This window comes from Polypterus senegalus, chromosome 13 (genome assembly GCF_016835505.1).
Source record: "Polypterus senegalus isolate Bchr_013 chromosome 13, ASM1683550v1, whole genome shotgun sequence".
In the NCBI taxonomy this organism is placed as follows: Eukaryota; Metazoa; Chordata; class Cladistia; order Polypteriformes; family Polypteridae; genus Polypterus; species Polypterus senegalus.
The window spans coordinates 82,933,430-82,945,659 of NC_053166.1; the positions used below are offsets into that span (position 1 = coordinate 82,933,430).

Sequence of the window (12,230 nt, forward strand, 5' to 3'; positions counted from 1 at the left end):
TGCTAATCAATCTCATAAATATGCAGTCACAATGCTGCGGACTTTAATTCTCTGAGATAGAAGTTTTCATCTCAAAATGAGACACACGCGAAGATACTTTATTTGGTGGCCTAAGCGCGGGTGTGCAACAAACGCAAATCCATCAAACGGCAACATGCTTAGTGCTGCCACATATGCGATGAACTCCAGCCGGACCGTGCATGAGGGGGAAAAAAAAGGTCACATCTTGGGTGACGAAGCGGGTCATTCGCCACTGGCAGAGTGGGCACGCAACAGGAGCAAGAAGAAATACATCTAAACTCTGTTTATGGCATCTATAACTGGAGTTGACTTTTTATGCAGCGTTATGCCAGAGCACTCGTGACGTTTGTCAGTCTCCTGTCAGCTGCATTGCGTGTTAATGGACTGTAACGGCTTTACAGCAAACAAAAGCAGCTTCACTCTAACTAAGTGTGCTTATTACAAAGTGTGTGCAGTAAATTACGTTAGAAGAACGAGACGCTGTCGCTGTTTTGCTTATGTTGGCAAAAAACGTGTTATGTTTAATGTATGTGCATCGTCACTATACGAAACTGAATGCAGCGCCTCGTCGGTTGGCTTCCAGTGAGCCCAATGGAGTGCAGCTTGGCCGAGATATCCCTGACCTGTCGCCAGCTCCCCGAGAAATGACAACAACTAGCCGATATAAACGAAAAAACAGAAAAACCCTTCCCTCTTATCACGCGGTGTTTGCCCGATTAAAAAGGGAACTAAAATACAATCTGCATACCATATTCCTTACTTTTGAAGTCTGACATGTTTGTCACATCAGCGCACACTCGTAATAACAACTCGCTGATGTTAATTATTACACCCGTGAGTCCTCATTCAACTGATTTGGCTCCAGTAAATGTACGCGCTTTCTCCCGTGTACGCTTTTTGCGTACGCACATTTCGAGCCCCTTTTAGTACGTACAAACGCTATATGAATCTGACCACTGGAGGGAGCCCGAACTACTCAGCAACCCAGGGTCTCATCCATGAAATATCTGTAACTTTAGGAATATTAGCGCACAAGAGAGAGATCAACATATATTAAAACATCACGAGCCCAGATTTGAATATGACCACCTGCACAGTCTGCGTATTCCAAAATCAATAGTAAATGGCTATACCTTCAGTTTATTATCACCTTACCACAAAATCCATGCCGATCAATGCCAGGTTTATTCCATTATAAGAAAGGGGTCTAGATAGATAGATAGATAGATAGATAGATAGATACTAGAAGGTATGTAAAAATATCCCAGATGAACTAAGAAGAGAAAAACTTTAGACACATAAGTGTTTATGCTAATCCATTAAAAAATAAATAAATTTTCTATACTTAAATAAATGCAATTACATTGACTAGTCCACATTTCTTACCGAAAAGCCGGCAGCCTCTTACAGCCCCGCATTTTCCAGGCGGATGCCGACAGAATGTGTCCGTAGAACGAATGTGTCGTGTGCCCGGATGTTGAACCTCACACACACACACACACACACACTCTATATCACGTACGAGCAGCGAGTTGTTGCGTTTTTGTTTTTTTTATCTATTGACAGGGCAGAAGCTTTATTAGCTGGTATATTGATGTGCATGTGCTCAGTCTATAACATTACCAGTGAAACTGAGCAGGTTGGCGATCCCGTCATGTCCCTGCATTACACTTCCAACTGCTAGCACCCGCCCAAGTAATTCGGCATTAGTGTACGAGAGGCAGCGTGCGGCTCAAAGGCTGCTGGAATATCCCTAACCTGTCCAGGTAAAACGCCACGGATGGAGAAGACCTGTACGTGTGTAGCAGCTTCTTGTCTGTCCGCCTTTTAAAATTAGGCTTTGATTTATTACATGAATACAACAGAATTGGTCGGAATGGTCGAAAATGACAAAGCACTTCTTCATCGCCGTCAGTTAAACAAATCTCTGCAGCCCCTCCGAAATGCGCCCTGCATCAAATCCTACAGAAGTGGGAGATCAGCTGTCTGGGTGTGGCGTTTTATAGGAATCTCAGTCATTATTGCCAGATTGAGTGACATGATTGACAGACATGTAAACCTCTGTGTTCCAGCAGGAAGCCCACCTCCTACAGACACAAAAGAAAACCCTGAAACACGTCTGTTGTGGACTCGCCAAACTATTACTGAGTAACTTAAACTTAACTTAAACTTGTTGATTAAATATTTAGAATCAAGTTTCAAACACACCTCTGAAGTATTATCAATATAAAATAGCTTAATATAAATCAAACAGTGACTGATACAAATGACTAGCAGATAATTAGCCTTATTTGTACTTTATACACAGTGTAAAATTTAAAGATTAAAGGAGTTAAACCTTTTCAGTTTAAGCAAAAACAGATTAAGAGGTGACATGATTGAGGTTTTTATAACTATAAAAGGAATTAGTCCAGTGGATCGAGACAGTTATTTTAAAATTACTTCAACAAGAACATGTGGACACAGTTGAAAACTTGTTAAGGATAAATTTCACAGAAACATTAGGAAGCTTTTCTTTACACAAAAAAACAAAGGTAGTTGGAATAAGCTACCAGGTAGAGTGGTAGACAGTAGGACTTTATGGACTTTCAAAACTCGGCATGATGTTATTTTAGATGAATTAAGTGGATAGAACTGGTGAACTTTGTGGGGCTGAATGGCCTGTTCTCGTCCACATTGTTCTGTTTACTGAAAGTCAGACAGTCAGTCATTATCCAACCTGCTATATCTTAACACAGGGTCATGGGGTCTGCTGGAGCCAATCCCAGCCAACACAGGGCGCAAGGCAGGAACAAACCTTGGGCAGGATGCCAGCCCACCACAGAACACACACACCAAGCACACACTAGGATCGCAGATGCACCCAACCTGCATGTCTTTGGATTGTGGGAGGAAACCCACGCAAACTCCACGCAGAGAGGACCCATGAAACAAACCCAGGTCTCCTTATTGAGAGGCAGCAACGCAGCCACAGCGCCACCGTGCTGCCCTTTACTGAAAGTGTCTCTAGCAATTCTTTCTTGGCAACACAAGTTTAACAGCATGTAATGGATAAGGAGTCCATCTGAGCCTGAGGGGCACCACAGACGTGGGGGGTCCAAAGGGTGTGAGTTCAGTAGTTTTCATTTACAATGTCCAGCCTCTTTCCTGTGACATGATTATGTAATGCTAGTTACATATTTAATTCTAATGAGATTTTGTCACTAAAGGTATGCAGTCACATCGACAGAGCTGAATAAAAACGCTGTGAAGCCTCAACAGTTAACTGCATTTGTTGAAATTCTAAAGTTCTTTAGAAACCCACAAAAACAACTCGGAAAGTGCACAATGTGTTTTAATGGTCTTCAGTTATATTACTGTTGTCATTATTTAAATAAAGATGGACATTTTCATTCACAAGAGGTCATACATTAAGCTCATTTAATACAGTTTACATGAACAGCAGCAGGTCTGTTTTGTAAAGGAAGCTTAAAAAGTAAATTCAAGTTGTACTAAAGGATTAATTTAAAAGAAAATAGCCCAGCAGTTGCGTGTCCTGTCCCATGCATGAGCTCCTGCAATCTTAAAACTGAGTTGCCATTGTCTGAGAGGGAGGCAAAGTGTAAATCATCACTCGGTTAATTTTTTTTTTTTGGTATTTGGTACACTGTAATAATCCCTGAGGGGAAACTGTTTTTGCATGACCTTTGGAGGTCAGAGTGCAGGGTCAAATCTGGGGGCTCACAGAAAATGGCCATGACTTCTGACTCATTTTAATGGCAGTAGCTACAGCAGGATCATTGTTGGACTTCTTTTTGTGTGAGCAGAACAGCTCCTCTTAGGCTATTTTCCTTTCAGTTTTGAATTTTGATATTCATTATAGTCTCTACTTGCTCCCTCTAACACAATTTGCAAAGAAAATGATTTGTCACACGAACAGGGTTTACTTTACTTAACATGAAATAACATTTAAGAACAGTGACATTCACAGTCTAGGAAAATAAAGAAGAAAAGATGACATTTGCACCAGGGGTCCTCAGGTTTGATCAGGGTTGGGGACAGCAGCTGTGGCTTTTGTCTTCATCCCAGTTTCTTAATAATTTTATCACTGCTGATAAACAATTCAATGGCTTTCATTCTGCAACTTCAGGTCATTTTGATACTCAAGACTTTGACCAAAACCTTTAATGGTCTGTTCCTATACCGTTTTCCCTTTTATTTCTTTATTAAAACCGATACTTCATGATGAACAGACAGATGTAGCTGGGAGCAGAGAGCCAGCGGGTGAGCTGTGAAATAATTTATACCTGCTTAAGATTTAAAGAAGTCATTTAGGGGTGGGAATCGTAAACAATCAAATTCACTAAAATGAAGCACAAAAACGTTACTTGGCTTCTAATTAAGGAACTGAGCGAGAACCAAAGTGTGCAGCCACTGTGGCCCCCCAGGACTAAACCTGGAAACCCCGGATTGATTATTTGCACTGAACATACACTTGGCTAACTCAGCGTTCTAAATGTATTGATGAAGTGTACCTTGTGTAAGCGCATATGTGACAAATGCTTGAAAAATCAATGAACAGACATCAAGCGGAGTGCCTACTTTCATCATTTTTTTTAATCTTTGGTTTGCTTGTTAAGTTAAAATGAGGGCAGCCAAACGTAAACCGTGACATGTCATCTAACCAGTAGCCAGTTAAGAATAAAAACTCCGACACATCTCTGTATTCAATTTTGTTCAAACACATTGGCTGGATTTGCTGTCTTATAGAGGCTGCATATGACAATGTACACTCACCTCATCTTTTTTAAGTCTGCTTTTAAAAAATAATGCAAACAAATTATTATAAGAAATCAGTTAAAGTCATCACCTATCTGATCCAAGAGCCATCATGTAGTTTATGCGGTACATGACGCAGCTTACTAGAAAAGTGAACAATTACAAGACTGAGATTTAGCTCTGGATTGCGTTTCTGTCCAAAATCCCACAATTCTTCTTACAAATGAATAGACAGGAAATGAATAAAGATGCAAAAAAGAAATCCCAAACATGAAACACATACATTAAGCAGCTCAACGTAGCGCCCTTACCTTAGCATTATTAGAGTAACATCTTCTCATTTATGGAGATGGAATATTTCACTTTATAAACTGTACCTTTTTCAATACTTACACATACATGTCACCTTTGACTTTTTTCTCCACAACATAAAACTTACGGCGTTCCCTCAAATGTTCCTAAACCTTCCTTCACTTAAAGTTAACATTACTTAACCAATTACACATTTTTCCCCCCAGATATTCCTTCTTATCTTATCTCCATGCACATTTCCAGGCAGTTTGAAAATATTTAAAGTATGTAAGATCTTCACAATATGCTCCTCTAATCAAATAAAAAAGGCTTAAAGTGCAAATATCATATGATGGAGCAGGAAGTGTGACCCATGGGAACAAAACTGACAAATACTTTGCATACAGTAAAACAATCCCATTTTAAAGATCTGGGCAATTTGTACCTGGTGGCCATTTCATTGCGCATACATAATAATAATTCTTTACATGTATATACTGTAGCTCTTTTCTCACTACTCATAGGTATTAAGAATTAAGAAGATGTGCATTATTAATAAAAATTAAAAAAAACAAACTCAAGTAAAAAGTCAGCAGTGGTGCTCTAGCACTAACTCACTTCCACATGCAGGTGTAGTAAGAGCACACAGTCAAAGACAAACAAACAGAAAAGGATTTTCATTTTCTCAGTGGCATTGAGAAGGAGCTCTGGGGCCGCGTCTTCCTTGGCCAGATCCACAGAAAATCTCATAGCACTTGAGACAAAGTGAGCTTATTCTTTTTCCCCCCCCAAGGTGTGCATTTTTAATATAAAATTACACTGACAAATAAGTCGACTGAACAAAATGTAAAATGACTAGAAATATTTCTCCTATGTTGTGTAGGCAAAGTGCTTAAATTTCTAAACCAGGGGTAGCAAGTTAAATGCTTTAAAAATAACACCACATTTTTTTGGTATTACAACAATAATACCAAATTTTAATTACACAAAAAAAAAAATAAAAATTAAAAATGTATTAAAAAAAGGTAGCACACCTTATATGGGAAAATGTTCCCCTTTCCAATGATGGCAACATGCAGTAAAAGTAGCACTGGACTCTAATGAACAGGCAGGCCATTCCCAGCACGCTCCCCTTCCTCTGCCGATCCAGAATGCTTCTGATAAAATGCCGGCTGAAGTGTGGCTGGGCTTTCTGTCATTCCGGTTGGAATGTAGTACATGCTCTCAAGATAGCTGGAGTCCACAGGCTGAATGCTATGCACCTCTGGCTTTAGTGTCTGGTTAGCTTCACTGCTAAACTGGGTGCAAGGCTGGTCTGGCAAATCAGGGAACCTTGGGTGGGCAGGCATTGGCAATCCGGCGTAAGACAGGAGAGGAGCACCATACATGCTAGGATGTGCAACGGAAGAATAAGGAGAGGTTGCTGTGGGATACAGTCCACTCTGGCTTAAAGGGCGCTGAGGTACGATTACCTCCACATACTGCCCGGTTTCAGGGTCATAAAGCATTTTTCTTTGGGGTGGAACGGGAACTTCAATGTAAAAATATTTTCCAGTTTCTGGATCAAATAAAACTTTCCTGGGAGTTTGCGGATACTGAAATCCTGCTATGTTGGAGCCTAGCATGTTTTCAGCAAGGTGAAAGTTTTCATTGACCCGTTCCACTGGATATGGGGAAGGGAAACCTATTGGACTGCATGCAAAATTCGGCCTTGTTTCTTGTCCAATCTTTGAAGGGTCTATTTGGCTGCCAACAGAACTTTGGGACAAACACGGCAATCTCTTCCAGGCAAAACCCTCATTGGCTTTCATGAAAGGCTGATCTTCACAGCTCGGAAAGGACGGCTTTCGAGTGTTATTTGCAAAGGTGGCCTGAACAGGAAGTGAGCTTGCCTGTGCAGGATGAAGAATGGGTTGGTAGTTTGGGGATTCATTGTGGAGATTAGGTGGGATTTGTGATGGCAGAGGTTTGTGTTGTTCTTGTCCAGGTGGAGCTGCTTCAAATGCTGGACTGAATGGCGGTGGGGGTGTTGGATAGGAATCTGTAGAATACAGGTGTGGTGCTGTTGTAGTGGTCTTGTGCACATCACAAGGCAACATCTGCAGTCTATTTCTTGGTCTTTCTTCATATTGAGGAGGATCATCTGAAGGTGCCAGGGGATGCTGAACAGTTCCATTACTGCATACTGTTAAGAACTGTGAGGAATATTGATCTTTTTTGTCGTGAGTGTTGAGCAATTTCTCTTGGTTCAAATTGCCATTTGTGTTTTGGGGTTCCAGTCCTGCAGCTTGGCTCACACTTATTTCAACAGGAGTGCTTATGTTAGCTGGTTTTTGTTTGGCACTGGAAGCGTGATTTGCTCTGGTGCGACACACGGGCAAAGAGAACTCAAGGGTGTTCACGTGCTTTTGAGGGCAATTATTAGGATCATTGGGAATTTCGCATACTCCTATATCTGCTTGAAAGCCTTTTTCTTTCAGGAGCATTGAAACTGAATGGCTGTTTTTATTTGGTTGTGTTAAAGTGACATCCTGTGCCTCATCATCTACAGAAAGCAAGGAGTTTCCTTCTTTATCATTTGCACATTGGCTGCCCGCACTATCAAAGCCTGACATGTTCTCTGATCCGCTATCCGAGGCATCTACTGTATTAACACCTCCATTCATGAGTCTCAAGCTGTTGCACTCGATGTTTTCCTTCAAACAGCCCAGACTGTTAATATCACTTTGAGCCGAGTCATCCAGTTGTACAGAAGATGTCGACTCATCCTTACTGTTTGAGCTCAAAGCTTTGGTTTCAGACAAGTTGCTCAGAGGTGGTCCCTGTGCACTGCACGGCTCCGAGTTCAATTCAGTGCTACTATTTCTGCTGATTGCTTTGCACTGAATGAGCACTGGAGATGATGAGAAGTGCAAGTTCCTGTACTCAGTTTTTTCAGCAGCAAGGTCTTCTTGAGGAGAAACAGCTGGCGCTTTAAAGGACAGGCTGTAAGTGTTTTTCACAAGTTTTCTTACATCCCTCACTTTATGAATGGGAGCCTTGCTTTTAACTTTCGAATTGCACCCTTCACTCAATGGATGCAAACCTTCCGTTTCTGGAAAAAGCATGTCCTCTGTCACAGAGTTGTGAGCTAAAAGGTGGGCATTAATTTCTCCTGGAAACCTTTTTCTTTCATTCTGTGGAGAGAGAACTCGGACAGCGTCACACACAGGATTAATCTTTTTGCTCTTATGACTGGAACTCAAGGTTATATCTGGAGTTTTTGACATAAAGACGCTTTCTGATTTCATTTCACATTTAAAATCTTGTTCATCCCTTTCCAGCTGATCTGGTAGGTTACCAATGCCTAAATATGAAACAGTGACAGGAATCTGTTCATTTTCATTTTCTCCAAACCTTGCACCTTGCAGTATCTTCTCAGCATGAGGTGCTACTGTTTTATGCTTAGTTTCATTTCCTTTAAAGTGCTCACTTCTGTTATTGTATGGCGTAAAAAGTTGCACTTTTTCTTTTGGCTCTATGACATGTACTTGTCCAGACTCTCCTCTTTTATCAGTATCTAAAGTACTTACAGCAATTGTATTGCAAGTTTTAGTTTCTGCATTAAAGGTATGAGAATTTATCAATGTGCCTACCTTGTTGGAATTTTCTGCAATCAAGGAAAGCTTGCTTGCTGTGCTACAATTATGCTGCCGTTCATCTGAAGAGAAAGTGCTGTTGGATGTTGCACCAAAAGCAAAAGACTCATCTGGAAGTTCTCCACTTGAACCATTTCTTTTAAATGGAACTTTAGGACCAGGCAAACTGTTTCCGCTTCCAGAGGGGGGATTAGATGAGACCCGAAATTCTGTACTTTTGACAGATCCATGCATCAGTTTCAGCTTATGTTCATATTGCATTTTCTTAGCTAAAACATTTTTAATTAGACACGATGCCATTTTAGCTTTGCTAGATGTTTCATCTAAAGACACCGATTTCTGCAGTTTCTTTCTTTTTTCACTTTCATCTGTTATGTCGGCCCCCTTGGCAGGAGGATCCTGAAAGACGGCTGGAGTGCTATGTTGTCGTAGTAATCTGTCCTTTCCATGTCTTTCACAATGTGCCATTTCAGAAACAGACTGGCCCTCTAAATGATCACGAGATGTAAATACCTTCAGTTCACTTCGCTCACGCCATCTGAGCTGAATCTGCCTCTTTGGCACAGTTCTCTTCTTGGATGTCTTTTTCATATCATCTTGGCTTTCTAGAGCTACATCCACACATTCAAAATTTCCCAGTTCGTACTTGTCAATAAAATCTTTACTTCCAGGAATATGGCCATCATCACTATCATACCCATGAATGTCAATGTAAGCAGATCCCATGTTCACTGCAGCACTGTCTTCTGTTGAAGGTAGAGACATATTGGTAGAAGATCTATAACTAGAGTTATAAATGTCAAAATATTCATCTTGAGGAGAAGATAAACTCTTGAATGCAGAGTCAGTAAGCCACTTAACTTCATGGTCTGCCTCATCCAGTTCACTTCCCATACCTGAAGCCTCACTGAATCGATCAATACCTCCTTGAGCTCCGTTAGATACAAAAATTCTATTTGCGCTTTGGGCCACAGTTTGCTTCTTGCTTTCTTCTTTCCTGTGGCACTTAGAATAATAACAGCCTGTTTTGCCTGAGAGCTCCCCAGCTGCATGATCTGCAAGGCAACTTTCCAGAATCTTTCTATTCTTGGCAGTGAGTGACAGCTGAACCTGTTCCCCTTTACAGTGGACTCCCCCATTCAGAGTTGGATCAGTTACACAGTGTCTGCTGACAGCCTGAGAATTAATCAGACAGCAAGCAGATGAATCCACACTTGCATACTGCAGGGCTTCTTCTTCTTGTAGACATTTTTCTGCATCCAGCTGCTGTGAATTTGAATCAACACACTCACAGAAGTCAGACTTGGCGAGCCTTTGTACGCTGCTGCAAGGCTTTGCTACAGTATGACTTCCCACAATGCCTTTACCATGTTCAATTTCATACAGATCCTCCTCATTTTTATGTGATGACTCTGAGAAGTTGGTTTCATAACTGACTTCAGTATCAGTTTGTTCAGCCAAGAAGTCTTCCCGGGTGTCATCAAAGCTTTCATCACAGTCACTGTAGTGTTCTGTTGAATCTGAGCATAGTGCAGTGTGAAAAGATCCACAAGAATCACAGATAGCATCATCAGTTTTGCTGTAGTCAGCACAATCACAAATGGGGGAGACATATTTTTCAGATACCATTACCATGTCACTTTCTTCTATGAAAATATCGCACAAGGAAGTCTTTTCTGTTATAAAATTTCTAGAAGTGGTATCATCAAGTTTTTCCCATAAAAAGGGATCAGGACTTTCATCTGTCAGTTCCGAATGAACCTTTGTAGATGTTACATCCATTACAATATATCTATCAATTGTTGTTCCTACAACTTGACAGTTAAAGGGAACTGGCACACTTCTGGTTGTTTTCAGTGTTGTTGTGTCAAAGAGTTTTTTTTTCTCTATTTCCTAGAAGAAAATATTAATAAAAGGATCACACTTGCCTACCTGTAATTTTACCTTAAACCTAATTAAAAACATACTGTTCAATAAATCACATTTTAGACCTACTTTCAATATATTATGCAAAAATGATACCATTTTAGAATATTTAAACAATTAGTGTTCTGTTCCAAGACAGGGCACCAGTTCAACAGAGAGAAGATCAATGCAGACCAGTTTAGAGTTGGCAATTATTCTAACATGCACGCTTTTGGAATGTGGGCTGAAACCTGAGTAACAAGAGGAAAAAACCATGCAGACAAGGGGAGAATGCACAGATTCCAAACAGACAGTGACTTGACAAGAGAGCTGTGAGGCAACACAGTAAAACACTGCGCCGCCCTTTTTAAATTACCCCAAAAAAAAGTATTTACTCCCTAATGAGTCATTATGTCAAATAGTTTTTTATGTTCTTAATGTCACTGAACCATATTATTTTCTGTTTTGGCATTATGAGAATAAAAACATACACTCATCCATAAATTTTCTAAGCCCACTTTATCTACTACTGAGTCAAGGGTGCTTCATGTAAGAAAACAGCCTTGGACAGGATAAACATTTTTAACTTGAAATATAAGCAGATTGAAAAAAGAGAATGGTTAACCACGATTTTTTCTAGTATTGATATTTCTAGATATACCTGACAAAATATCTTTTATTATTAATGAAAGAAAAAAGAGCCTGTTATACATTCACAAAATGATTTTAAATAAAAAATTTGATTTAGCTATCGATTCTATATGCATTATTATGACCTTCTGTAAAAAGCCAAAAATAGAACAACCTTTATTTGTCTCTTGTATCTATCGATCTGTCTATTATGATCTGTGAAAATTTAAGTCTGCAATCTATGTAATTTGCTCTAACCATGCTATATTTTCAAAAAAATGAATAGATAACTGTTTACCCTAATATTAATGATGCATTTATTATGAATTAAACTATTTACAGTACATTAATTGATTAGAACTGTATTTGAAGTAAGTGAATGTTTAGTAGAGAATATTAAACTACAGTTACATTTTTTGCAGATCATCTTACCTGTCATGTGAGTCACTTGTCTAACCGGCCGCTTGAACTTTGCAAGCTCCGCAGCTGAATATCACATTTTGCCAGCCACTGATTGACCAATAGATTCCAGGTAGTGCTGCTAATAGGTAAAGGTTAAATGCTATACAAATGACCATCTTTTTCTACATTACATTCATTTTTAGTGGCTTTTACTTCGGTTGTGCCAACTTTAGCGCATTCTCACGATTGTAGCATTGTTATGCTATAAATCAATTCAAACTTTTCGGTACGTTAGTGACTGTCCCAAAGGTACAGATAAGCATACTGTAGTTAAGTTTAACAGCAGGTGCTAAACCAATCAGAATGCAGATATTCAAGGTGAATATGACACCCTAAGGAAGACTGGTCACAGGGCCAGCTAAATTTAAACTGCACTATCAAGAAAGATTAAAGCAACAGAAAGGAAGAATAGAACAGTGCATCCCAAAGGGAAATTATTCTTTCCCTGAGGCATATATTTAAAATATATATGTAGTAAATGCAAATTAACAATAAAAAATACAAAGTAACAAACACAAAAAATAG

General features: G+C 39.7%; 1 protein-coding gene across 1 annotated transcript; it reads right to left on the minus strand.

Moving 5' to 3' along the window:
* Nucleotides 1-3,337: 3,337 nt before the first annotated feature.
* LOC120542115 lies at nucleotides 3,338-12,165 on the minus strand. The gene is made up of 2 exons (XM_039774279.1): nucleotides 11,676-12,165; nucleotides 3,338-10,601 (listed from the first exon to the last, which is right to left on the minus strand). Exon 2 carries the CDS (start codon nucleotides 10,488-10,490, stop codon nucleotides 6,168-6,170), a length of 4,323 nt encoding a protein of 1,440 aa, XP_039630213.1. The 5' UTR covers nucleotides 10,491-10,601; nucleotides 11,676-12,165; the 3' UTR covers nucleotides 3,338-6,167.
* Nucleotides 12,166-12,230: the final 65 nt, after the last annotated feature.